At 38.1% G+C, this 26,486-nt stretch overlaps 1 protein-coding gene across 1 annotated transcript in view; it reads right to left on the bottom strand.

The window, feature by feature from the left end:
* Positions 1–2,231: 2,231 nt before the first annotated feature.
* The window catches only part of MAP3K5 (mitogen-activated protein kinase kinase kinase 5), a 106,593-nt gene continuing 82,338 nt past the window's right edge, over positions 2,232–26,486 (bottom strand). Inside the window, exons 16-30 of the mRNA XM_074580618.1 lie at positions 23,962–24,089; positions 23,021–23,157; positions 22,267–22,372; positions 21,169–21,326; positions 20,505–20,682; positions 19,706–19,726; positions 18,460–18,637; positions 18,191–18,359; positions 15,020–15,205; positions 11,309–11,414; positions 8,702–8,945; positions 5,810–5,922; positions 4,798–4,910; positions 3,856–3,932; positions 2,232–3,025 (exon numbers count right to left, since the gene is read on the bottom strand). Coding sequence (XP_074436719.1) covers positions 2,965–3,025; positions 3,856–3,932; positions 4,798–4,910; positions 5,810–5,922; positions 8,702–8,945; positions 11,309–11,414; positions 15,020–15,205; positions 18,191–18,359; positions 18,460–18,637; positions 19,706–19,726; positions 20,505–20,682; positions 21,169–21,326; positions 22,267–22,372; positions 23,021–23,157; positions 23,962–24,089 — 1,975 coding nt within the window. The 3' untranslated portion in view covers positions 2,232–2,964. The remainder of the gene's footprint in view (positions 3,026–3,855; positions 3,933–4,797; positions 4,911–5,809; positions 5,923–8,701; positions 8,946–11,308; positions 11,415–15,019; positions 15,206–18,190; positions 18,360–18,459; positions 18,638–19,705; positions 19,727–20,504; positions 20,683–21,168; positions 21,327–22,266; positions 22,373–23,020; positions 23,158–23,961; positions 24,090–26,486) is intronic.

Here is a 26,486-nt window from a genome sequence, read left to right as displayed (position 1 = left end):
ACCTTACCTGTGAGTTCAACTAAACTTGCCCTAAACTGCTTGCCGTAACTGTTTCTCTTAAAATTGTTCTAGGTCTGGATTAAAACATCATTTAATTTTGCATCTGCTCACAGTAGTACCAATCATCAAAGCTACAGTTGAAAGAGGGTGAATGAATGTGAGAACTCATGGTACGCCGCCGCAGCACACGTGCAGGCAAACAGATGGAGAGGTGCAGCTCCCTCGCTCTGGACAAAGCAAACTTCCGCCACCACCGTGCAGAACATCCTCCTTTTGCAAACAGTTAAGTTCAGGGCGTGAGGTCGTCTTCCAGGGGAAGGGAGGATGAATGTTTTGTTGCACTAGGAGCCATCTGTGCTCTAAAACAGAAGGAGCTGGGCCTTGGGTGACAAACGTGCCCTGTGGTTTGTGGGCAGGAGAGTGTTTGTGATACAAGAACAGGCTAGGCTCTACGCTGAAAGGTCCAAGAGACTCCAAAACCAGCACTGACTTGGTCAAGTTTTCACTTCTGCATTCTGCCTGGCTCTCTTAATTGAGGTGCAAAGGCGTCTCTCGTTCAATCTGGGCCCTGGATTACAACACTACACTAGGCGAGGACCAAGAGGTTTTCCAAGATCAAAGGGAGTGGTGTGTCCTATAGTCAAAAGGTTGCCCTTGTCAAAATCCTGCACTAAAATTTAACATGTCCTTACAACTTAATCTCATATCCCTCACTTGTGGTCCATGTAGGCATCCACCAGCATATCCAGGGAACCAGACTGAGGAATCCCAGGCTGACCTGTCTGACACACCCTGTCCCAAAATGTTTCTCCACATTCTGTCCAAGGTTATAAAAAATAACGTGTCTGGCACAATCTATATGAAGTAGCCTGAAGTGGGGATATTACATAAGTTTTTGTGCACAGATCTGGTACACGGACAGATAAGCTGTGCTGTTCAGGGACCCACATTCAGACCAGTTCATGATCTCTCAAGTAGCTTAAGTGTACATGGCCCAGCCTAAGCACGCATCAGACTTGATACAGTCTTACAGTGGAGGATACAGAACTGATTGCTGAGCAGCTCTGCAGAAGCTGGTGAGGCCAGGAGTGAACTACGGGAATTAATTCCCAGCCAGTGCCAGGCTGGGTCTCATGGAGACATTACAATGATTCCTCGATCACACTCCCTTCTATTACACATAGCTGGCATTACTGAGCACCCTGAGTCATAGAGAACAGACTGCACACTTTCAAAGTATCAACACACAATTAAGGCAATGCAATTACATTCTGGTCTAGTCATGCTGCATGAAATCTGAGGTTTTCAAACTGTAGTCGTGGACTGATAAAGGATCATGTTTCAGACAAAAATCAAATTAGGGGAGTTCATTGTCTTAGGGTCAGCTTTTCCATGGGTACTTGGCTTTGGATTTTGCCAAGTCAATCTCCACCACTGGTCTTTCCAGTGCTTAAAACCACCTTTGAAATTTTACTGTTTTCTGCTGTAGTAACAGTAGAAATTTTTAAACAGTAGCTATGTTTCTCCTGAAATGGTAGTTACATTTTTGGAATGGTTTGATTCTGTGCCCAAACTTCACTGGAACCATCTTCAGAGTAAAAAAGCCTGACTAAAATTATTTAATGTTCTTTGTTTAGCCTATTTTTTTAATAAATAATTGTTGGTCTTTAGTCAGCAAAAATTATTACATACATGTTAGGACAAAATGTTTATGTTCAGAAAAAAATATTTAATTTTCTTTGAAAATACTTGCTAGACCTCAAAAACAGAGGGCATAAGCTGTTCACTGAGTACCAAAGCTTATGAAGGAAGCAGCAGCTTCTGTCCAGGCAAGTCTTACGCACAGTGCAAGTTTTTGCAGCTGCCCCATAAGAATCTGATGGTACCCAGTGCTAGAATGATGGAATCAGCATGAGAGTGGATGGACAGGGAATATCCACCATCCTTTTTCATTTTATGTGAGAAAAGTCAGACTGCATAAACAAAGCTGAAGAAAATAACAGGCCACGATGACTATTCAGTGCATGGAGGCTGGATATTAATTTCTCAAGTCAAGTAGAGCAACCAGAGAAGAATTTTGTTTGCCCCTAGATTGCCAGTACGGGACTTAGGCTGAAGAGGAAAACTGAGAAAATATTCAATGCTATGATTATCAAACTCAAATCACAGTAACTTTAACATGTGTCAGAAAGGTTCCCTTGATACTCAGTATGATTTTTTTCTTTTTTTTTATTCCAATATTTTCCAGTTCCACACCTTTATTATTTTAAAAGTCCAAAAATATAGGAAAAAGTAAGTCTTAGGTTCTTTTTATTTTCAACTGTGTATGTCAGAGATAGCTTTAGAACAAGCTAACATTACTGTGGTTCAGGTGTATGCAACTGGTACAGTTCAGTAGTACATAAACAACTCTAAAACAAACGCACCATAGAACTTAAATTACCAAAAATAAACAATATTAAACTATGTAGGGCAGTAGGTAAAAACAATTACCTGTAGGTCTTCACACTAAAAGAAAAATATCTAATTATGATTGAAATTATGAAGTTCTACTACAGATTATTGAGATATATTACAAAGAAAAAGAAACTTGAGAAGCTGTTGTCACATTTTGGTTTTGTTCCAGTGATGTACAGTCACATGAAATCTTACATCAGTTTTTCATGAAATTAACATCTGGTTACTTTAACTACAGTATTTCATGAGTTTATCATGTTTTTTGGTAGTTTTTTTTTAATTTTTGAAAAACTTGCATGTAAAAACATTTAAAGTAAAATAATGTTGCAGGTTGTTTACAGATTCCTTATGGATTGTAGGAGTAAAAGCAGTCAGGAAGCTGCAGTGTTTTCAACATTGGTAAACAAATACTGGATTAAAGTGCAACAGTCCTTCTGACAGCACACCTGCTCTGTGCTGAAAGGAAAACTTTTCCTCTCTGCAGAGAAGCGAAGAAAAATTTCAGTGTCAGGCGTGTTTCTCTCTAAAGTCAGTGATGGCCTTCCAGAGAGTGCATAGCATTCCTCCTCTGTAAAGAAAAATCATAAAGATGCTCAGGTACAAAGATACTCTTCTAGCCTGAAAGCATTCCAATTTAGGTGCCTTCTGATTTTCTTGCTCTGGTTTTGACCAATGAAATTCAGTGGGAAGGCTGATCAAAGGTGAAATTCAACATGCGATACACAAATAGGGAACAGAGTCCTTTTCTGATTACAGTATGGGGCAATGTTTCTACTTTTCAGATGCCTGCTTTCTGGAACTCAGACTTCTGGTCCAAAGGACTTGCATAACTCACAGCAGACTTCCAACATTATAAAAGTGTCAGTTACAAAAATCTTACCACCTGCCACTTTTTAAAATTTTTATTTAGTTATTTATTTTTAAACTGACAGAGCACACACACAGTGTTTAATAACTTCTATTGTTTCTACCTAAACTTGGTTCTGCAGTGACCCACACACCTGGCATGATTAGGTAAAATATAGTGTTAGTTGCAGTCCATAAGCAGTATTTCTGAAGTTTGATGATGATGATAAACTACAGGAAGTTTTGCTATCTCTACCTTTTAAAATAAAAACAAGGCTCTAATGGGATATCCGGTGTCTACATATGTAAGGTAAAAGCTTTACTTTAAAATTTTCCCTTTGCTTTCCTTTACCAGAAAAGCTCATTTTAAAATTAAAACAGTATCAGTTGTTTATCAGGAATGCATCAGTATACGAAGACATACTGGAAAGTGTTACTTATTTTAAATTAATACTGCACAATCCAATAAATAGAAGCTTAGCATCAGTTATTTTCACTTGTAACAAAACACAACCCCTGCTCAGCACAGTTCATTTAACTGTGAACAATTACCTCAGTCTCAAACATTTCAGATCATCTCGTGTAACATAACAGAGGACGTCCATTAATGTATAGTCTTCAGCCAAGAACTAAAAAAAAAATAAATTGAAATGAACATTTTGTTAGAAATATAATCTAACTTTCTTATACTGTCTGCCCTTAAAAATAGAAGTTTATGTTTAGAAGAAACCTAAAATTGGGCCAAAATGTGGTACATGTAACAGGTTGATCCCATTGTTTCTAGAAATATGGTGGAACTACTTAATTAGCATACCAGGCACAAAGGTGTAATGCTTTTACAGCTACTCAAAACTTTTGCCAACTGGCATTTCTATTGTTATTACGGATATCTCAGAGTCACAGACTTCAGTGAACACAAATTAGGGCATAATTAATACCACATTTCATCCACGAGGAAATTAAAAACAGTTAAGACCTACGTTTTCAAAAGTGGCATGTAAATTTGATGCACTTGAATTTTGAGGAACCTTTGATCTGATCTGTAGGAGTGATAACTACATGCAGGTTTTCCTAAGTCATCTGAAATTCTGAGAAGCTCAACACCTCTAAAATTATATAATTTGCTGCAGAGCAGACTGATCTACTTCAGGAGATTTCATTTCAACACAGTTAGCTATGGGTGAACATGTACCCTGTATCCAGGGTATAATCAGCAGTGACTGCTGCAACGTGTAAAGAACACTGAAAAATTATGAACCAAAGCAATACTGACTATTTACCACAACATTTTATTCCCTTATTCCTAATCTGATATAGGGATTACTAACAATAATGTATTTTTATGAAGGCCTTTGTATTCATGGCTTTTTCCTATCCTTTGAAAACAAATTAATCTCTCAAAATCTGCTAAAGCAATTGAAGAGGTTTGGTATCTTCTTGCATTGAGTCACAAAACAGTACTGCAACTGTGTCAGAGAACAGAATCATTGCTACCTTGTTTATCGTGGCCTCATCAGCTCCTTGAACGCTCAGCCAGTTTATAAGATCAGTGTCTTCAGTCCCTGTGCCAGTGGAATGACGATGACACACAGACAATCCAGGAATATCTAGAACAAGCATTTTTGAGATAAGGTTTTGTGTTGCCAAAGCAACCTCTTCTCGTTTTTGATTGCTGAAGCACTTTCTTCAGTGAGCTTTCCTTTGAAGCTTAGAATACCAGTATCCCCATAAATAAAGATAAGTGTGTGCTTTGGGAATTGACATTTAATTCCACTTTATTGACAATTATACACCAATTACTCTACTTGGTTAGAGATAAAGTACTGGGAACATTGATACAGATATGTTTTCTGTCCTCTTCAGAAAATGACTTTACTAGTACAAGGCACGTCAATTTCAATGTAACTGTTTCTACACTAAGGCTGTTGCACCAATTTAACTAAACTGTTCAGTGTAACTCATATAATCGGTGCGTAGGCAATGCCTTAGATTGAGGACCAGCTGCTTTGGGAAAGCAACACTTCTCTGAAGCACATTACACCAAAACATCAAACTGCATTATCACTTCCACCTTCTTCAGGGCAGATACGCATCAAACTCAGTTTCCCTCAGTAAGCTTTAAGTTGTATTTACATGTCACTGATTAAATCCTCTTGAACTTTCAGTGTAACAATTGGAACAGTCTGTAATTCAAAGAACACATACCTAAACATACTAGATTATCCTCTTTAGAAATAATATTTATTCTGTAGGATATGAGCCTTGTACTATTCCATATAATCACAGTCAAAAATATTTAAATCATACTGTTCCTTGTACTGTGATTAACAAATTCAGTAATTTGTTTTCACAACGTACATTCTTACTTCAAAGCAAAACCTACCAGGAGCAGCATAATAAAGCATCTTTGCTGAGACTAGCTCAATAAAACAAACAGAAGTTTAGCTGCCGCTGTCTTCATCTGTACCCAGTATGAAACTTTTCTTTGAAAACTTTTCTCACTTACCTATTGGCTGCGACCTAAGCCGTAGGTTTCTGATCTCTTGATCTTTTTCTTCTATAGCTTGATGTAAGAGGACTTGAAATTCTCTCTCCTTTTGAACCAACTCCTCCAATAACCTGTGAAGTAATGGGAAGGAAGTACACATTTCCTTAAGTACTACACTTAAACTGGAAACCACCTTGACAGAGAGACAAGGACAGACTTCTTCAGCTTTCATAGGAATAGATTTATTATGACCTATATCAAGACATAAACATTCACTGGTTCCTAAATCTATAGCTCTTAAAAAGCCAAAGAGCCCCAAACACACCAGCCTCCCTATACACATCCACCCACTAAACAGGTGGTATGGTACAAAATTTCAGTGAAATTTCTACAGACAGCATTCTGTTTTAAACAAAACTGTGTAACTGAGAAGAACAAATATCAATGTTTTTCATAAACCAAGGTCTAAACTCTGCAACATAATCCTTTGTAAGGAAAAATGCCAGTTCACATCTCTCCAGCAGACATTTTCAAAGGTATGGCAAGCGTGAAGCTGTGATGAAAATGTAGTGAAAGCTTATGGTTGCATTTCTTAAATGTGGAAAGTATGTTCTTATCCACAAAAGGGATGTTCCTTCTTCACGTACTAGGCACTACCCTCCTCCTTCTATATGAAGACTGAGAAAGGAGGAGGCAAACTACCTTGTGTCCTCTCCTAAGCAATTACTTTTGAGAATGTCAAGCAGAAACAAACTGGAACCCATGTCTGTCTTCCTTCATAACACAAATGCAGAGAGAAACCCAGAGAGATTCAGTGGTCAGCATGTTTCAAACCAATCAAAGGAAAATAATCAGAATACAATGGAAAATTAGTACGTGAATCTGCTGCAATTCGTCATTTTAGAAAAGCGTTCTAGTAAAAAGGAGGACTTGTGAACTGTATGTATTCAGGAACTCGGTCAGAGAAATTGGACATGGAGAACACACTCATAAACCTATCATTGATGTTTGACTCTTAGGAAGTTCTGCCTTGAAAGACTTGCAGCACCTTCATCCCTTCCTTGAAGCCTTTGTCAGCCTGAGAACTATGCAATAACTGGTCCATTTTAGTATGATTTTCTTTCCTTTTTTTATTTTTAATTTTATTTATTTATGCCAGTTGAGCACTGCAATTTTTTTCTGGGACACTGAAGGAAAGGGACATTCTGGAATTCATCTAGAGAATGTGCCACATAAACACCTTACCTGTCTTTGCACAGAAGCATCTCATATGGTTGATTTGTAAAAACATCTAGCCCTACTTTTAGCTTGCACGCAGGCCTGCGAGCAGCACAGTTGCATTTGAGTGCTTCCACACCTGAGCTAACAATTCTTAACAAGTCCACCCTGCAGGTGAACGGAGCTGCTTTGTGCCTCTGCACACCCACAGCTTGGTTGATCTCAGTGCAGATTGATATTTCATCCAGACAAATGTGCAGTCACCTTTCAGTTAATTTATTCCTCCTCTATCCATTCTGGTTGAAAAAGGCCTTCAGGGCCAATCAAATAATCCACTATTTTCTGCTGATAATTCCTTGCTGCTTGTGCCAATAAAGCTTTAATTAATACTTAAACAACTGTCCATATTATTTACCTCAAAATTTCTGCATGAATGACAGGATGTGATTATTTGACCAATTTGCATTTGAGAAATTTACAAAAGCAAAGTGCTAAAAACCAGTACCTCTACCAACTGATCACTTCTGATGCTACTCCCCATCATAAACTTGGGAAGTGAGCCAATCTGAATTATTTATGTATGTATTTGAAGTGTATCAATAAGGCCATCAATATATTTCTCAGTGGTCGTGGTCATCACAAGCAAAAAAAATAATTTTAACTTAAAAACTCAAAAATACTGATCCCTTATTAAAAATAGCACTGTCTAATGAATTACTCTAATTAGGTCAAAATTCTTGGACACATCTGAAAGTAAAGTGCCATTTAGTATTTTAATTTAAATTGGAACAATAACTACAAAGAATGTTCTAGCAGCATAACAACTGTCTTATTGAAGATATGTTCTTCTCTTTCTATCAGGGTCATATTCAAAATTTACTGAGGTCAGTAGGAAATTCAATGTCACAAATCAGATGCTGCAAAAGCTAAAATATCTACTTTAAACAGACTATCTGGTATGTTTTAATGAAAATAAAATTACATAGAAAATTATTTGGATAAAATAATGGAGACAGAGATTTGTCTCTGACATTTCTTAAACAAACAAAAAACGCAAAAGAACCACTTCTCGGGTTTAAAGTAGAATACGTGTATTTCTGTGAAAAAAATCCAATATCTGAATTTCTGGCTTATTTCTTCTTTTAAACAACACACCTATTTTTCCCATCTTTCTCTGATTAACATGATTTATTTAATAAAAAGGTAATGCTTGCTGGTAAGCACAGATCCTGCTGCAGAGAATTCTGTGTGCAAATCTGAAGCAGTTTCCTTGTGGAGTTCATGTACGGCTGTCAACTAGCTTGAGTTCATTACCCAAGAATAACTATAGAAAGGAACAGCAAGTTCTACCCTAATGGAAACAAAACATAACACAACACCATTCATCAGCCATACAGAGCATATGAAGGAGAGAAAAAGCAGAAGCTTGGCAGCAGGCTCAATTTTTTCAGACCTTCCTTTAAAGGGCACCTGAAACCAAGACTGACCTTGACTTGCATCACTATTGTTCTGAAATGAATAAAACTAACGTAAGTGATCAGTCACAGCTAAACCATGACCATCATTTAAATAAACAGCTTGCAGTACTGTGGAATTTTGATACTATGACTAGTATTCTAGCACATATAGTTTAAAAGCAAAACAATACATGCTGTCACAAGTAGGCTAGTGTCCCCTGATGTCCAGACTTACCTGTTTGTCTCTAATTTTAGCCTGCCCAGCTGGACGCTCAGTGATCTATGAGCAGCCTGGGAGTCATGGGATACGGTAGAGCTGAGTGTGCTTACACCTGAGGTAGCTACCGCATCTTCCATGACAATGCAAGGCTGTTGGATTGTTTGATTCTGAGGCTGTTCATCTTGATCTTCTTCAACTTCTATATCATCTTGATCTGCTGTGTCACTTTCAGATGCAAGACTAAAATGTGGCCTCAATTCTATTAGTAGCAGTAAAATATAAGCATAAGAAAAAAAACATTAAAGGTGTTAAACATTAAAACAAAAGCAGATCTAAGTGACTATTTACAGATCATTCTACAGCTTTCATTAAACCAGACCTGAAATTTCTGTAGCAAGAGAACAGATATTTTCTGGGTGTTTAAGACAACTCAGAGCATATCAGCATCTTAGTTTATGCTGATTATTATTCAGCCTATCAAATGTTCAAAAGCTCTAAAACCCCCAAAATCTGGATTAATATGATTCCAGCTTCGGCTAGCATTTCATGTCACATTGTGCTGAAGTACTACGTGCAGCAGAAGTACTTTCTTTTCCTCATTCTCAGTGGTTTGTAATTTCTTATGTGTCTGACCTGAAATGCTTTATTAAACAAATAACCATTATTTCTCTTCTATCCAGCTATTCCTGTTGTTGCTATTCTGGCATATTTAGCATTCTCTCATTATAAGAATACCATGTCTACCAAAAAATTGTATCCAAAGATATAGAGAGGAAATAACAAACAGACCCTTTCCCGACAATTAAAAGCAGCACACTTCCCCTCTACTTATCAGAGAGAACACTGCATATTTTGTAATGATGCGCATCCACAAAGATGTGGATGCAAAGCTATACCTGTACTCTGATTTCTGTTATTAAGTGTTTAAATTACCTACCAGAGCTTTTCAGGTATGCAAGATATGTATACAAGATCTTGTAATCCTACAAAACCTATTATTGCAACAACATCTGTTTGTTAATTCTAACTATTTAATATAAATCTTTCTTCCTTCCTTCCTTCAATTGTGGCTTCTGACTGCTGAGCACTCCCTTTAGTCTCCTCACCAGAACATATTTTTTTTTCTGAATCACGCTTGGTTTTTGTCCTTTCTGCTGAAGAACTAACAAGTACATTTCTCTTCTTTACAAAAGAGACATTTGTTCCTTGATCCATTTTGTCTCTTCATTTCAATGCTATATACCTTTTTCAAGGTTGAACATACTAAGATGAACAGAGCTGTGCTTCCTCTAAACTAAAGAAAGCAGTTTTATTACATAGCAGTTACCCAAATATTGCTAGGCCGGTATGTCTGAATTTGCTTTGAACTTCCGCATCACACTAATAAGTTCATTTTGCCATTGTTCACCACCAGGCAGTAGAACTATACAACATCTACTTCTTACTACTCCTAAAACATCGCATAACTTTTAGAAGCGTTAAGGCTAGAGATAAATATTCACATCGTTCTTAAAAGGAAAAAAAAGAGCCAAAGGCAAGGGGAAGCAACCAGAAGCAGGGTAAGGCAATTAGGGAAGAGGCAGATGATCAGTGCCTGAAAGCAGTAGCAGGGCACAGAGGCTTTTGTTCAAGCTTGACCATGTACAATTAAAACGGATACTGAGCTGTATGGGGAAGAACAGTCTACTAAGGAGGAATTCTGCAGTACTCCTATTATACAACAATAAAGTAAATGCCTGTTAAAAGTGTTTGTCATTCTAATCTAAGGACAGGTTTTCCTTATGACTCAAAAGTAATACAGAAACCCTATTTATGCCTTGCTAGTTATGCTGGGGATATGGAAAATACCGAGCAGAACAGGAAGAGCTGTAACTTTTGTCAGAATGTTCAGATCCCCTTGTTGATAATTTAAGACTTAACCTACTGCAGAAAACAGGAAAATAAGGATTCTGACTTCAGACTTAAAGCATTAAATCATATATTTGAAAGTTTCACCATTAATTCCAGTGGAGGGAACAGGAGAATCGGAAGCTTAGAAGTTAAAAGAAGCAGCAGCGAAACTAACTCTGAAAATAGCTAGAGTAATAACAGAATGGAATAGTTTCTTCTACACAGATTCCTTCCCTCAGCTAAGCTGTGCATTCTACTTCCACAACATTCAAAATATAATATTCAAACTGCAGCCATGGCAGATTTTTTTTTTCCTTCCCCCCACCGCTTTGGACAGCTTCTGACCAGGAGCCAGAGAGACTTCTGAGTGCTCCAAAAAGCATACCTTTAATCTGCATTTTGTAAAACACCTTCCAAAAATCGGCATGTGCTGGCAAGTGGTCTGTCCTTTGGATTTCAAGAGGCAGCATTGTGCACCTCAAAAAATTAGGCCCCAGAGCACCTTAGCCTACTACTGCTCACTGTGTTGCAGAATTGTTTAGATTACGCATCTTGGAAAGGTGCTTTCCAAAATAACTTGGACAATACACTGATTAGAGTTGCGAAACAGTGAACAGGAAGAAGGCCACTGCTGGTTTCAAAATCTTAAGAGAAGCATCATAATTACAGCTCTAAAGCACGTTTAAAGAGATCAGCTAACAAATATTTGCTAAGTATTAAGAAATTACTCACCTGGGACCAGAATAGTAATAGCAGTCTGCACAGCTTTTCTGATTATGCTGTCCAATGCAAACATCCAATGTGGCTTGATGTTATGATTTCGGAGAACTTTATTGACCTAGCAACAAAGAATTCAATTCAGATATTATATCCCCCCACAACTTAAAACTATAATGTATGTCAGCATTACATAAAGTGTTTGAAATTATAGATGCTGTATCAACGCAGGTGATTAAAACTATTTCACATTGTCGTTAAATGAAGAAAATAGCAACATTGCCAACTGTCACCATTTTTGTACAAGTCGTGCAATGTTTTGTATTTTTTATCAAGTACTACTTCCTGTGTTAGGTGATTTTTGATGGCTGCGATACTGAAGTTTACTTAACCTTCATAAGCGTGGAGAGAAACTTAAAAAGAATGCGAGCAAAACAAACACCAAGGACCATATTATGAAACACTTGCAACTTAAGCTAATTAATCGTGTTATTTTTTGTCATCATTTTCACCTCTTTTCTCTGAGCAATACTTATCTATTTAAAGTACAATTATAGGTAATATTAAAGAATTAATGTAATGCTGCTTCTTCTTGATTCAGAAAATAGTTAATTTAAATAGTCAGGGGACTTCATTTGTATCCTGTGTCATTTTGTCTTTCCTTCTACTTTTTATTTCATACATTAAGATATTTTTCTACACTGTGTTGCTCCTAATTCCCTACAGGCTTGCTTTCAAACCACTTTTAGCAATATTCCCAGGTGCCTCTATGGATGCTCCATACCATTTGCAAGGATGTCTCTACCTTGGGGAAACTGTTTTCCAACTCCCAAATGACAGGGAAGAAAGCAAGTGGGGTGATAGTGTGAAACACCTAGCCACAGTAAGCAGCAATAGCACAAAATAGACTTGGTGCTGTTTTCCAGGGATGGAAGCAGTCCAAAGCATCAGACTCCATAGGAGCAGACTCGAGAAGTTGCGGGAAGAAACAAATATAACTGCATTTAGAAAATGATGAAGTTACTCAAAGCCTTAGGGAAAAAAAAAAAAAGTAGCAACTACTCATTACTAAAAAATGTGTCAAGAACATACTTTGCTCTTAGGTCTTCCTAAAAAAGGGATTAGTTTAATTCTCTCACATTGTGATAACTTCTCTGTAAAAGGTGATGGAAGTTACACAAATGATAGCTTTAGAAGACGTGTAAAAGTTAATAAATGTTATTAATCACATTATTTTCACTGCCCCAAAGCAACAGCATTCAGTCATGCAGGTACCTGTACTGGGTTTGGCTGGGATAGAGTTAATTTTCATTACAGCAGCCCACATGGTGCTATGTTTCAGAGGGGTGACTACAACAGCCTCGATAACACACCCATGTTTTAGCTATTGCTGAGCAGAGCTCACACAGTGTTGAGGCATTCTCTGTTTTGTACGCTGCCCCAGCAGCGGGGTGGCTGGGGGTGGACTAAAGGCTGGAAGGGGACATGGCCAGCACAGCTGACTCCAACTGCCCTAAGAGATACTCCCTTCCATAGAATGTCATGCTCAGCAATAAAACTAGGGGGGTAGTTTTTCCAAAGGAGCCATTGCTCAGGGACCGGCTGGGCATTAGTCTACTAGTGGTGACTGCTTCTGCGTCACTTACGAGGTTTGAGGTTGGGTTTTTTCCCCCTTCACTTATTAAACAGTCTTTATCTTGACCACAAGTTTTTGCACTTTTTGCCCTTCTGATTCTCTCCCCCACCCCGCCGGGAGGGAGTAAGTGCGCGAATGGGCAGGGAGGGGCTTTGTTGTACGCGCCAGCCAGGGTCAACCCACCACAGTACCTCTGTCTCCCTCAGTTCTCTTGCCAATGGCCACGAGGTGGCACTTGGACACTGTGCTTGGACCTGGAGAGCTGTCGGCAGCGCCAGGGAGCCTGCCCTGTGCCCAGCACCTGGGCAGCAGCTGCCTAAGGGCCCCAAAGGCTTGCCCACAGCCCTCCCAGGCAGCGCAGCTCCTGCCATACTGACTCCTACCAAAACACTGACACACGTTTAGCTAAGTGCAGCCTATTTAAGTACTGGAGAAGCACAATGTCACTTTGTCAAGAACACAACAATCCACAGTAATGTGATTTAGCTATTTACATTACAGCACAAAACTACTTCTCTTGCTTGCTCTGATTCGATTATTAAACATTGTTACCCAAGATTACCTTATTAAGTCCTGAGAACAAGGGAACTACTTTCCCTCGCTTTTAGCAATATCCCAGTCTCTGCAGTATCTGAGGTCTTGATACTGATCTGGATTTCAGTGTTCTACTACAGAAATCTAACACGTGTCCAAAATAATTAACACTGGGCACATATAGAGCAAAGTTTTTCTTTGAACTTTCTGTGGGTTATCTTAGTTAAATAATAGAAAGATAGTAATGAAAGATACATTTATCAGTTAAAAAGCAGCAATTTGTAATGACTAAGTTAGCAGAAGAGGGTAAAAATTCTCTGGAAAAGAACATGACAGTCAATTACCAGTGAACAACTGATGCCCAGCAACATTTCTATCAGAAAATCAAACCAGATATTTGTACTTCCTCCCCGCCCCCCATTTTTTTCTTGACCTTGTATGTTTGATTTTTTTCTTCCACGTGTCAAAACAATATTAATATGAGGCCAAATAGAAAGGAAAGCTGAAGTGTAGTCAAAGTGAAGACTCAAAGAGAAAACTTTGTTTTGTGGAAACCTCTCTTTTAAAGAGTTGCTTCACACACTAGGGTTTTTTTCATAAACAGCATCTAATTCTTGTCAGTGTAGTCTATGCAACAGTTTACATGCTATGCAATCCCTTCCTGACAGCTCTTTTACTTGTCAGAGTGCCCCAGGTTTCAATGTTAACACAATCATCCACCTCAAATGCCTTCTTGGATTGTCATTTCATTTTTACTACATGACTTCAGTCTGGACAAGTGATGCCCAGCACAGCTGTACCCTCCCATGCTGGTTATCAGTCTTAAGCATTAAACCTAATTGCTTGTGAACTGACATTTAAATATATAGCTTAAGAAGAAAAAACATTTGCTTTTGGTAAACTATCTATTTAAAGGATATCCATGTGTGTGCTTGCTCACTGGAGGAAATCATAAATTTGCACTAATTATTGATAGAAAAGTAACCTTTTTCCCTCCTTCTTATCCTGCTTATTATAAATTGAAATGAAAATGTCTAGTTTGGCAGAAATTTGCTGCTAACCAAAAATACTAGAATAAGAACTCAATACAATATTACAAGGTAGACAGACTACTATTGGAGGCATAGGGTGGTTTAATGTATCAGTTTATAAGAGAACTCAAGATCAAAAGATACGCATTTGCATAGGATAAGCCTGACATTCAGTGTTGATCTTATTTACCAAAAAACCCTCCACAATGAGATTTTTTAAAAAGGCTTTGCTGCATTAGTATTATGACGTAATGTTCACACAACTATGCTGTACCTTCTAGATTTTTAAATCAGCAAAATCTCAACAGTTGTGTTCAGGGTCTGTGTCCTGCCAGAGGATCACATGGCAACCCAACCGAGTCACAGCTGTGGGCTGGGGTTTTGTTATTACAGGTTCAAAGCCTTCAAATATTATTGTTTCAGTAACTCTGGATGGAAGTTAAGGAAGTTCTGTTTGCTTCTGGTTTCTAGCTTCTTACTTTAGCAGTTTCATGCACAAAGTTCTTAGTAAAAATGACTACTTACAGCATCTTGAAAACCAAACAGCACGAGCTGCACTTGACTGATACCATGGCTGTCAAAGTCTAACTCCAGTTTCAGTTTTGAAAGAGTGTTTGCGATGATTTTACGATCAGTGGACCGCACAAACTCTCTGAGGCTGGAAACGAGCGTTGTGATATGTTCCCATTTTAGCTTGGGTTCTTCGGCTCCCTGGTAGAAGAGAGAGGAAAAGAAATAGTTTTGATAGCCGTCTTTTGAAACGTACACACAGAGGGACTTTAGCGAGCGACATCAGCTGGCAATACAGATTTTTCAGAAATGCTACTGCTATAGTTAAGAGGAAGGTATAGGTCAGATAACAGTAGCAGTGTAACTACAGCAGCACAGAGCTCTACTGCTGAGCTCCCTGGTAATGCAGATTACCTGACGACCAAGTCGTTGACTTCATTTTAAATCAGTTGCTGAAGTATATGTGCGCACTATAGTTTGCATGTCTTATTGTACAGGAGGGAAAAGATATGAATAAATATACTGTGCACCGAATACTACAAATTACTCTTCATTACAAACAAACACGTGCTTCTAATTTCAGAGTCCCTCAGAGACAAAATGCAAAGTCCCACAGCGGCATTTTAAAGAAGGGATTAGTCCAAGTTACACAATAGGCTCAGAAAGCGACTAGTTCTTTCCCACATAATTTCCCTTGATACAGAACTTCTCCACTTACCTATTCGTAGAGCAGGTTTACAAATCTCTCACCTTTCTAGTATAAATATTAATATGCTTATTTTTTAAAAGCTTTTGTGGTTTTGCATGAGCTACAAAAGTAGCAAAAAGCTCAAAAGCATTCATCAGAACATCAGTGTAAGTAAGTAGGAACTAGAGGACTGTATTTACTCTGTAAAGTTATGCGAACTGAATGCAAATTTCAATTCCAAATCTTAGAATTAAGCCAGAGATAGAAAACCATACTAGTTGTTCAACATGAAGTATTAGATGCTTATTCTGAAGGAAGTTAAGTAATTATTTATATAGACTATAGATATCTAACATTGATTTCCATAACAGAAAGATATACGGTATCTAGTTCTGTTGTATTTTCCAGTTTTATGCCATGAACATTACGGTTGGCCAAACACCAAGAAGTCTGTTTGCCAATAATATTGAGGTTTTAACTATAGTTAATTAATTATGATCCAGATGAAACAAAGACAATTTGATTATTTGAGAGAGAGAGAAACTAAAAAAAAGAAGCAGCTCTAGAGCAGTCAAAAGTTCCACTGACTAAAGCACCCATCTCTGAGGTAAGAGATCCTAGCCTCTCATCCTGATCCGCTTTGATTTGGAGAATTCACCTGATGATTGCCTATAATGAAGTGGATCCCTCACTCTGTCCTGCAGTAGCTGATCTCCTTTTTGTCTAAACAACTAAAAAGACATTGGGGCAGATAGGTGGACACACAATACACTGTAGCCCTGGACTAGAAGATCCAAGTCCATCAAGATATGCTGGCGACAGGGCAACCAGTATGGCTCCCTAATAAGGAATAGTGACCTACTTTGGGAAGGTCGTTCTCCTCCCCTAACCCCCACACCCACAGACTTTTTTGAAATTGTTCTTATGAAAAGTTTTTGTGAAGGGAAAAACCCTATCAAAGCCTACATCCTGATGAGGCCTAACAAGCAAGTCAGGCTTCCATCTATTGGTAACTTCTTGCATTTTAGCAGGACATAACAAGAAGCCAACTCAACTTCCCCTGAACTGCAGTTACTACCACTTTCTGGTGGCTTAAGTAAGTTTCCTGCTCTTTGACCAGGATCCCCCTTTTGAGGGAGAAAATGGTGTTTGGGAGTCACAGTTCTGTATCCTCTTGAAGGGCAGATAGTCCCATGCACGTGTGCTTTGAATTCTTTGGCTCTACAACTCCGTCTCTGCTCCTATCTTGGGCTGTTCCAGCTCCAGCTGAGGAAGCCATGAAACACAAAGTACCCTCTCTGGATCTTGTGATTCAGTTTCAGCCTCTCACAATCACTGATTATTCCTTTCATGCACATGCTAACAACTGTGTCTGTTATAGCAACACTCTAGCAAAGCACAGATCACAGGCATCTCTCTTATTGCCTTCTATTTTAACACTTTCTATAGTTACCAGGACAACCGTGGGTTCCCCGCCTCCCCCCACCAACAGTTAGAAGTTCTTTTTATTGGTATGGCAGCAATTTCCAATTACATTAACTGTAGTACATGCAAAAGAATCATATTGGTTTGCATCAGCTTCTAAACAGTACTATCTTTAGAAGATGAGTTGTCACATTTTATACAAATATGTTTTAGACCAGCAATACTTAGCCTTGAGAATGAGGTGAGTCAATTAAGTACTAACACACATTACAAACAAGAACAAAAAAATCATGTCATCCAATTACAGTGTTGCAACATTTAGCAGTGTGGTGATGACCCGTAATTTATTCAGTGTCATCCTGAACTGATACATCATCATGAATCATCCCCACAAAGGAGTGCCAAAAGGTCATTCTGCAATTATTTTGTTGTTTGCCGTAGCTCCCACTGTTACTCCACCTTCCCTCCCCTCCATATGTGCTCCCAACTACTGTGAGGAATAGCTGTAATTTATGCTCTCCCTAGCCCCCTCTTTCCCCTTTTACGGCTCTTGGCTAGAAGGCAATGGTGTACCGGTCAGCCACATTTTTTTCTACGCAGTAACTTAACATAAGGCCAGTGCAGGCCAAAAGACCTAAACCTCTCTCCATCAAAACAGTCAGCCAGAAAATGGAAGTCTAAAAGTGGGGCACAGTAATCACCTCCTGGGGATGACCTATCTCACATGAGTTGACCTGACAGCCTCGTTAGTCCCAGTTGAAAAGCACTGGCAAAATACAATCTCATGAAAACATGTTTTTCTGTTGCCTGGTCAGCAATAATATCCAGGTATACAAATAGTATTTCCAAACAACACAGAAGGCATATGCAATGCAGCATAAACAATTTTAAACCTATTTTAACAGCCCCAATAAAACAATAAACAATGAAAGGTTACATGGCGTATGCTTTCTAGTTTAAGCAAACTTTATTTTTTTAATTGCTTTACTATGTGTAATTTCAAAAATTCCAGGTAATTGCAGATAAGTCTTCAAATTCCATAAAATTTTTGCTGCCTTCTGAAATTACTTTACCTGAGCCAAAGCTTCCATCAAGTTCCTCACCACCTTCTCTTGGTCCTCAGTTAATATCCTGTGGAGGGTAGCTCTCCTTTCACTATCCTTCTTCAGCATGAAAAACCCAGAATCTTTCTCTTCAGGTGAAGGAGGTGCACTGTGATCCTCAAAATGTTCATCTGGGATGCTGCATGAAAGACACTCAGTGAAAAGAAACTTTATAACAACCACCCCAATGCACACTTTCCTAATCTACTGTGTAACATAAATGCCAGATAGCTCTTTACCTCAGAAAAAGGGACCGGATTCCCTTCCCATCTTTTTCTCCACAGGATTTGGCTCTTGTTTTGAAAGAGAATGGATCAATTTTTAATTCTGTGTCAGGTGACACAGAACCATATTCACTGCTGCTACTTGTATCTTCCACCAGAACAGGGACAGGTAAGGATATACTCCGAAGATACTCTGTTTGTATAGGAATATTCAGAAATTAGGATGTAATAGTGCCATCACAGTTCTGAAGTGAAAAGGTTATTCTTTCAGAGGAAACAGAATCCAGTCTTCCCCCACACCAATACAAAATAGTAAAAACAAAATTGGCAAAAAATTCCTAAAGCTTATTCTTCTGGAATAGGGTTACCTTGCAGTTATGTTTTTATTCAAAAGCTTCCTGAGATACAGAAATGCTGGGCTCTTTGCAAGTTCATTTACAGAACCTTCACCACTGGAGTGAATGTGCATCTCATATCATCAATATGCACTTTCAGCAGTAACAAAATGTTTCCACAGGGTAAGCACCTTCCAAAATGTCAATTTCATGAGTGTACATAAATATGTATTTGTATATACAATACATGAATGTATATATACTATAACACATAAGATACATTTCTTTATCAGATTATTTTATACAAGTTTAATTAGTTCATAGTCTTTAATTAATAATAAACATACATGTTAAGTCAGAACTTTTGTTTTTAAATCCAGAGCACACATTACTGCAGCAAGAAACTATTCATACCTACTTCACATGCGTACATTTCAAAGTGTACTTTGATAGCAACTCAGCATGAAGGTAAGGATGTGTTTGTTCAGTTTCCCTGGCCCGCCCCCGCAGTTCATTTCTTGAAAGAGAAGAGTATCCTGTACCCAGGCCTGACAAGGGGTTTCATGCATTCCATTTTTTTCAGTTGTAGAATTTAGCCTAATAAAAATCTGTGTTACCTTTCTCCACAAACCTTGACTCTATTGCTACTACAAAACAGCCGTTCAGTTTCCTGTTCAGATTTCCACTAAATGGCCCAATGTATTACCCACCTGCCTAGACAATTAAGCCATAGTCTGGCAGGATAACAAATCGTAGTTTAAATTTGCACCATGAATTAGAGGTTCCTAACAGAGAAAGGTCACTTATTTTCATAATTGCGCGCACTTCTCTTTGCAGCATTTTAGTGTGACAAATTGTACCAGAATAAGTGATAGCCACAGGGTCTACACAGTTATGTTTTGATAGAGAAGTACGTTAAAACTCACCGTTTGTGTTAGCTGAAAGAACTGTGGGAGAAACACCAAAAAAAAAGAAAGTTAAATGTGCTGAAATTAACAGAAAATAAGCACAGTCTAAAGAATAACTTCCCTTTTTTATAGACTACACAGACTCTCCTGTCTGTAATCTTTAAAAGCATAATTTATTGCTATTTAAAGTTAATTTTTATCTGGAAACCACTTTAAAAGTGATCATCCAATGCCATCTCCTTTACCTCGTATTTTTATTTCATTTTAGGTATCATGCTAAAAAGGTACAGAAAACATATGTATATATGCACACACATAGAATATGTCATTGATACTATCAAAACTCCTTTCTTACTTTCCATAATTTAGAACGCTGCAGGAAATGAGTCCATGAAACAAAAATAATGCCATGCATGCGCATTTTCTATGGGACAAAGATTATTTTGCTCACGTAGGAAACTCCCCTGAGGCTCAATAGCATGTTCTAACCTTACACAAAATGTACTCCATGCAAACATCCTTTGAATGAAAACATACGCAAATTAAAAAAAAAAAACACAACCGTAAAAGTTGCACGAAACCATAAACAGACTTTTAGAAACCTTATTAGAAATATTTATATAAATCACCTCTGTGACAATATAACAGAATTCTGCTACAACAGTGTTTCTGCAGCAAGCTGCTGGACCAGAAGGTTACAACTGAATGTTCACTGGGATGGGATCTGATGTGTTCATCTTAAAGACTAAATCACCAGTTGCAGGAAACAGTATCATCATCAAGAGAAAAATTCCAGATTGAGTTTAGTAATGCTTACCTGAGAGCTTTGATGGGGTCTTTCTTTTTTTGCTTGAAACCTTCAAGAATTCATCTATAAGTAGCTCATGAGCAAAAGCTCGTTTATCAGGATCTGGTTCAAAGCAACGCAATATGAAAGCCTTGGCTTCTGCAGACATGGATTCAGGAATCTCTGGGTGTATTTTAAACATTCCCACCTGAGACAAATAAAGGGAGAAACAATGGCCTACACTGTTCTTTTCCCAAACATTGAACAGCATCAAAAAAGTGTTTAGATAATAGAAGTCATATATTGTTCTCAAGTTTTTATATTCTCTTTCTGTAACTAGTTTATTAATTCAGAGAAAAAAACCCTAACTATTACAAGCTGTATAAACAATTACATTAAAAAAAACCCACAATTGCAAGTAGAGCCTCTCACAAAGCAGAATGCTTCTCTTTTCTTTTTTTTTTCCTTTTAACACTCAGGCTGCTGAATAGCTGCTATTGCTCCATTACTCTCTTCAAAACTACACAGCACTCCCACTCAGCTGAATCAGCTCATGCTTCTTAACATCCTCACTAACCAAGCATTTCCTTTATCTTCTTTTCCTGCAATCTCTTATTCTAACTTCTCCAAAGCAGTCATAAGATTTCCTGTGTTTACAAATACCGGTCTGAGTCGTACAAGGAAGATGTCTGACCTTAAACATAGCTGCTTGTGGTTCTCCCAGTTCGTAAAACGGGGGCTTCCCTGTAGCCATCTCAATGATCGTGCATCCCAAGGACCAGATGTCTGCAGCCTTCCCATAGCCACGCGGTCCTTTGTCTATGATTTCCGGTGCCATATACTGAAGGGTACCTGTTTAAAACACACTCATTTTTTTATTTAGGTGCACTGATGATGCAAATAGATAGCTACAGGGTAAGAGGAACAAAATCCTTGGGGTGTGAGCAATATTGGGAAATTTAAAAAAATACTCTATTATTCAAAATTCAAAAATTTCCATATGCATTCTACATGACACTCAAAATATTAAAAAATATTACTTGTGCTAAAAGCATCCGATATCATCTAGTGATCTAACGATATAACTTTTCAAAGTCAATGACAATCATTAAGAGGTTTCAATGAGCTTTGGATCAGACATAACTTTAATTTACTGTATTACAGGTTAAGATTAAAATAAGGAAGATCACTCTAAATTGCACACAGAGAGGAAAAGGAAGTGAAACCTGAAATCTGAATCTAAAACAGCAGGTGATATGAACGCTTTTTCTGAATCAACCCGAAACATTATTCTGCAGAAATGGAAGAGCAGAGGATGGAATTAAAATAACAGTCACTTCTCATTTGCCATAATTATTTAATGCAGTGCCACTGCATGATTTAACATCCAAACCAAATTATCAAGCAGAATGAGGATCAAGTTAATGACAGGCTCCGTAGATAAGCAATTTTGCAGATGAAGCCAGGATGTCCAAGCCAGTCACAAAAGAAAAAAGCTAGCCTTCTATTATCAAGATGAAAAAGCCATGCACACAGAAGAGACAGACTCAAATACAACACAGGAAAGACACAGCTCTTCTGCTGGAGAGGACTTTCGTGTCTCAAGTGGAACTTCCAAAACAGCATTCTCTTTGAACAGTGCGTACAAACACAGTGTATAGCGTGTAAAAAATAGTTATTCTTGCAGCAACCTTTCATACTGATTTGAAGTCAATGAAAGTTCAGCAGCTGTGGATTCTGACCCTACACGCACAGTTCGAGTGAGGAAAGAGTCTCTGCTCTGGGAACATACCAGTGAAAGTTTCAGTACATGGGTTGATTCCTGCAAGTCTCTTTGAAGTTCCAAAGTCCGAAATCTTTAACACTCCGCTGTACGTGTTGATAAGTACATTATCACCCTGAGGAACAGAACATTCAGAGCAATTATTTTTTTCTGCTGACTCTTCATCTAAGACTTCTTGCATAGCCTGTTTCTACAATGCACTCTTTAATAAGTAACAATTACCTCCTAAGGCCCTTAAGAGGGAAGATGAAAGAGGAATCAATAGTGTTCTTGCCTTATGTAATCCCGTTATCAGAAACTTCATCTCAAAGAGAACTTCCCCTACTGTAGGAATTCAGTTAAAGATTACTAAGAGACAGAAAAACGTGTGCTTTTTAGCCTTTTTCTTTTTTTTTTTTCATCTGCAATCTCCTTGGAAAAGAACCTGCCAATAACCCGATCCACCATCTTCTTCACTTCTGATAAGCTTTTATGAAAGTTCAATCATGTCACAGAAAACAGGAATAAAAATATCTACTTCATAAAAAATATTCACTTTATCACATCTTAAGTGGGTATGTGTCAATTCTTCTAAAAGAAAAAAATATTTTATTGGTGCAAATTCAAATTAACAATGGTTCACATACCTAATCCAGAGTTCAGAATATCAGGGAGGGTATGTGAAAACGAAGAACATCCAGAAAAATGTTTTTAAATTACAGGACAAATAAATGATTATGCAGTTACATAACACTTTCAGGCTTAATTCTCTGTGAATTCTTACCTTTATGTCTCGATGCACTATTTGATTATCATGGAGGTATTTTAATCCTTCAAGAATCTGCTTGGTATAAAAGCCGATTGTCTGCTCATTATTTTTTAATGGTCCCCATTTTGATCGTAGAAGAGCAGAAAGGCTGCCTATAATTTTGGAGAGCAAAAAAGTGAGAGTGAAAATCTAATTAAATTTTGCCTTCTCCCACAGAGGAAAAAGAAAAAAAAAAAAAAGTAACAACAAACATCAATCCCAAACCAAGTGTAGGCACCCCTTCTATAACCAAAGGCCTCTCCAGGAGAATGCTTACTTGCATCATCACTGGCTGCAGTAATTAAAAAAAGTCTCAGTGCCTCCACTGAGCTGCATCAGATACTGGTGGGTTCTGATCCTCAAGCAGCCAGATCAGAACCCATTTAATCAATGTGCTCATGTCTCTCCTGTGCCTGGAGAGCAGCTGCCCCAGAGGAATGTTGTAAAAGAGTGAAAAAAGGTGGATGCACATACACCAGCTCAACAGTTTCTCAAAACGCTAAACTCTAGAAGTGGGATTTTTGTTCCGTCTGGCTGCTGTGAGTTCTTTGGTCTCAAACAGAAGTAACGATCACCAATTGCCATTCTCTTGTGTTAGGTACCTGAGGAGGGATCAGCCATCTGAGACTAGCTAAAGTCCTTCTAGTAGGATAACCACAGATCATTGCTGATCTGTAGGTAGAAGGAGCTCGCCTGCCACAGCAATGATCTGAGCTGTATCCGCAGCACGTCCTACCTAAATACTGCACGAGAGGACTCAAGCACCTTGAAGACACGGTTTTGCCCATTAATTTAGGAAGGAGATACTAATTACATTTGCATAAAATATATCTTGTTGCAGTGCTATAAGTTTTATGCTTTAAAAATGTTAAAAAACAAACCAAGCAACCACCTAACCAGTCTCCCCCACAACTTACCGCCTGGCACCTGTTCCATGAATATCTTAATGAAGCCATTCTCACTAAGAGAACCTAAATACTGGACAATGTTCTTATGTTTGAGATGCTTATGCAAAGCTATTTCTTCATGCAGAGGTTGCGAGTACCTGGAAAGAAAAGCAGCAGTTTATTCAATATTGACTTTCGGAAAGAAAGTCTTGTGTTTACTGTAGCGGCTGAAGTTCTATTTTAGGTCCTATGAAACACGTTTACACTGAAAATGACTACGTGTTAGATGCATTTAGCAACAGTGGTTGTGACAACCACATACTAAAAAATTATGTAATCATATATAAATACACATAACACACATAAAATTTATATAATATTCTGTATACACACACAAAACCACAAAACGTTGTAAGTGTACATGGACAGACTGAGCAAAACAAAAGTTGTGGAAAAATATCTCCTCTCCAGCCTAATTCAAAGAGAATGAACAGTTGGGCAAGCAGTTGGAGTCAGACTAGTGCCAAAGTGAACTAGTAAACCAGAAAGTTGGTGTATAATTAAAATCACCTCAATAATGAAAACAAATCACCACTTACATTTTAATTAATTAAAGTAGAAGTCTTGTCTGAAAGCAAGAGCGGATAGCTAGCAGAGTAAGAAAAAGGAATAATTTCATGGGGGAATATCCAGAAGAACTGATCAAAACAATTTTATCAAATGTTGTCCAAGATAAAATATTTTTCAGAGATGTAAGCTTTTCAGCAGTCTTTTTGCCAAGAAGGTTTCTGGAGTCTGGATCCTTCTCCAGTGTGGAACACCACCACAGCTCGGCAGCTGATATGCTCCCTAGACCAGGCCTAATGCTCTTCTTTCAACTATAGGCGAGTTGCAGGTCAGATGCCAGATTCTGTGTATTGTCTGGCAAAACGTAGACAATATGCTGAGAGCCTGGTGGCTATTTTCACTAAAGGACTACCATCTGCAGCCAGATTCTCAGGGCAGCTGAATAGATGAAGGACACAGACCTCCTTCCATCAGTCCAGATACAAGAAGGAGCTGCAGAGTCTTGAGCAAGTGGAGAACATATTCAGCTGCTTATACTGCGGGAGTACTAAACATCGCTGCAAACTCAACCTTGCAGCTATTTGCCACCAAAAGGAAAAGTTTTACCGCCATCTTCGTCTTCATGAGGTTGCTCTCAGCATAGACCTCACACCAACACTGGTACATTCTCATCCCCTAATGAACTGGGAAAAAACTTTTATTTTATCTATTTATTGGGAGGAGGGGTAGCTTCCTGCTGTTTCAAGTCCAGGAGTTAGCTCTCCCTGGAGCCAGCGGAGTGCCTGTGCCAGGAATGCAATCAAAGCACAAATGCAACTGAAGTTGTTAGGAGAAAAGTGCCTGTGAGCTCCACTCCCTTTTGGGGTAGGGAGCTCACTCTAACAACAGCATCCAGCTACAAGTGGAGGGGGGAAAAAAAACGCAAACCATTAAAAAACGGGCATCTGAAAACCCCTGTGGAAAACAACTTTGCAGAAAACAAGGAAAGTATTTGGTTAATGAAAAGTGTGATTATGCAACTCCGAGTCTATTTACTAAAACCTAATTTGAGTTTTGGCTTGCCTCTCCACACATGACTATAAAGATTCTGACTATGCTGTTAGTCATTCAGAAATGCAAAATCATCAGAGATTATATTCCTGAGTTATACTAATGGGATATTCGTTCAGAACAGCAGCAGCAAGACAATTACAATTCTTCCCCCTGCACTTTTAAACTGCAAAGTTAATTGAGTCTTGAGCAACTAAAATAATTTAGCTAATAAAATAAAGCTGCAAGAAAATTCTCCAGTAGGATGAAGCATTTATTATTTTAGAACTTAGTCATTAGGAGACTTTAAATGGTTCGAAGAAAGACAAATTCTAAGTCCTAGAACGCTAGATCTTATTATCTACCTAAGATGATTTTACTTTAACTTGGAAAGTTGATACAGCCACTGATACTATTTTGTAGTACCATAGTACTATTTTGCATTTGAGGGCAACAGCATTGCAGGAATGTTTCCTTTTCTTTCTGAACGTGTCGCTGTAGTCTAACATTTCCTAACAGTTAAGTACATTATTCAGTAGCTTATATTTAACATACGGCAGTGTCAAAGACTCGCTACTTTTTGCACAGAAATCATGGCATTTCTGGTCATGCTCTGACTGAGCATTTAATTATTTCTTACAAATTCAAAAGACGGTCATTTTCACTTTGAAAATGCTAAGAATTAACTTCAGAGATTAATCCTTTTCTTTCTATAGACTTCTTTCAAAGTGCTAAAAGATCAGGTTATAAGTAATCAGAAATTAATTAATAACTTTTTCTTACGTTGCCATTAAAAGAGTAATACTTGAAATTTGTCCTGGAAGCCTGCAAATATTTTTTGAAGTCTAGACGAAAGACTAACAGCCTCCTGATAATCTCTTTTCCAGTATGCTTTGCACACTGAATCTGAAACCTTTTCCGTTCAAAATTTTTAAAAAATGTGTATTGGAGAAGAAAAA

The sequence above is a fragment of the Larus michahellis genome, chromosome 3, assembly GCF_964199755.1.
Source record: "Larus michahellis chromosome 3, bLarMic1.1, whole genome shotgun sequence".
NCBI lineage: Eukaryota > Metazoa > Chordata > Aves > Charadriiformes > Laridae > Larus > Larus michahellis.
This window is presented reverse-complemented; position numbering and strand designations above follow the sequence as displayed.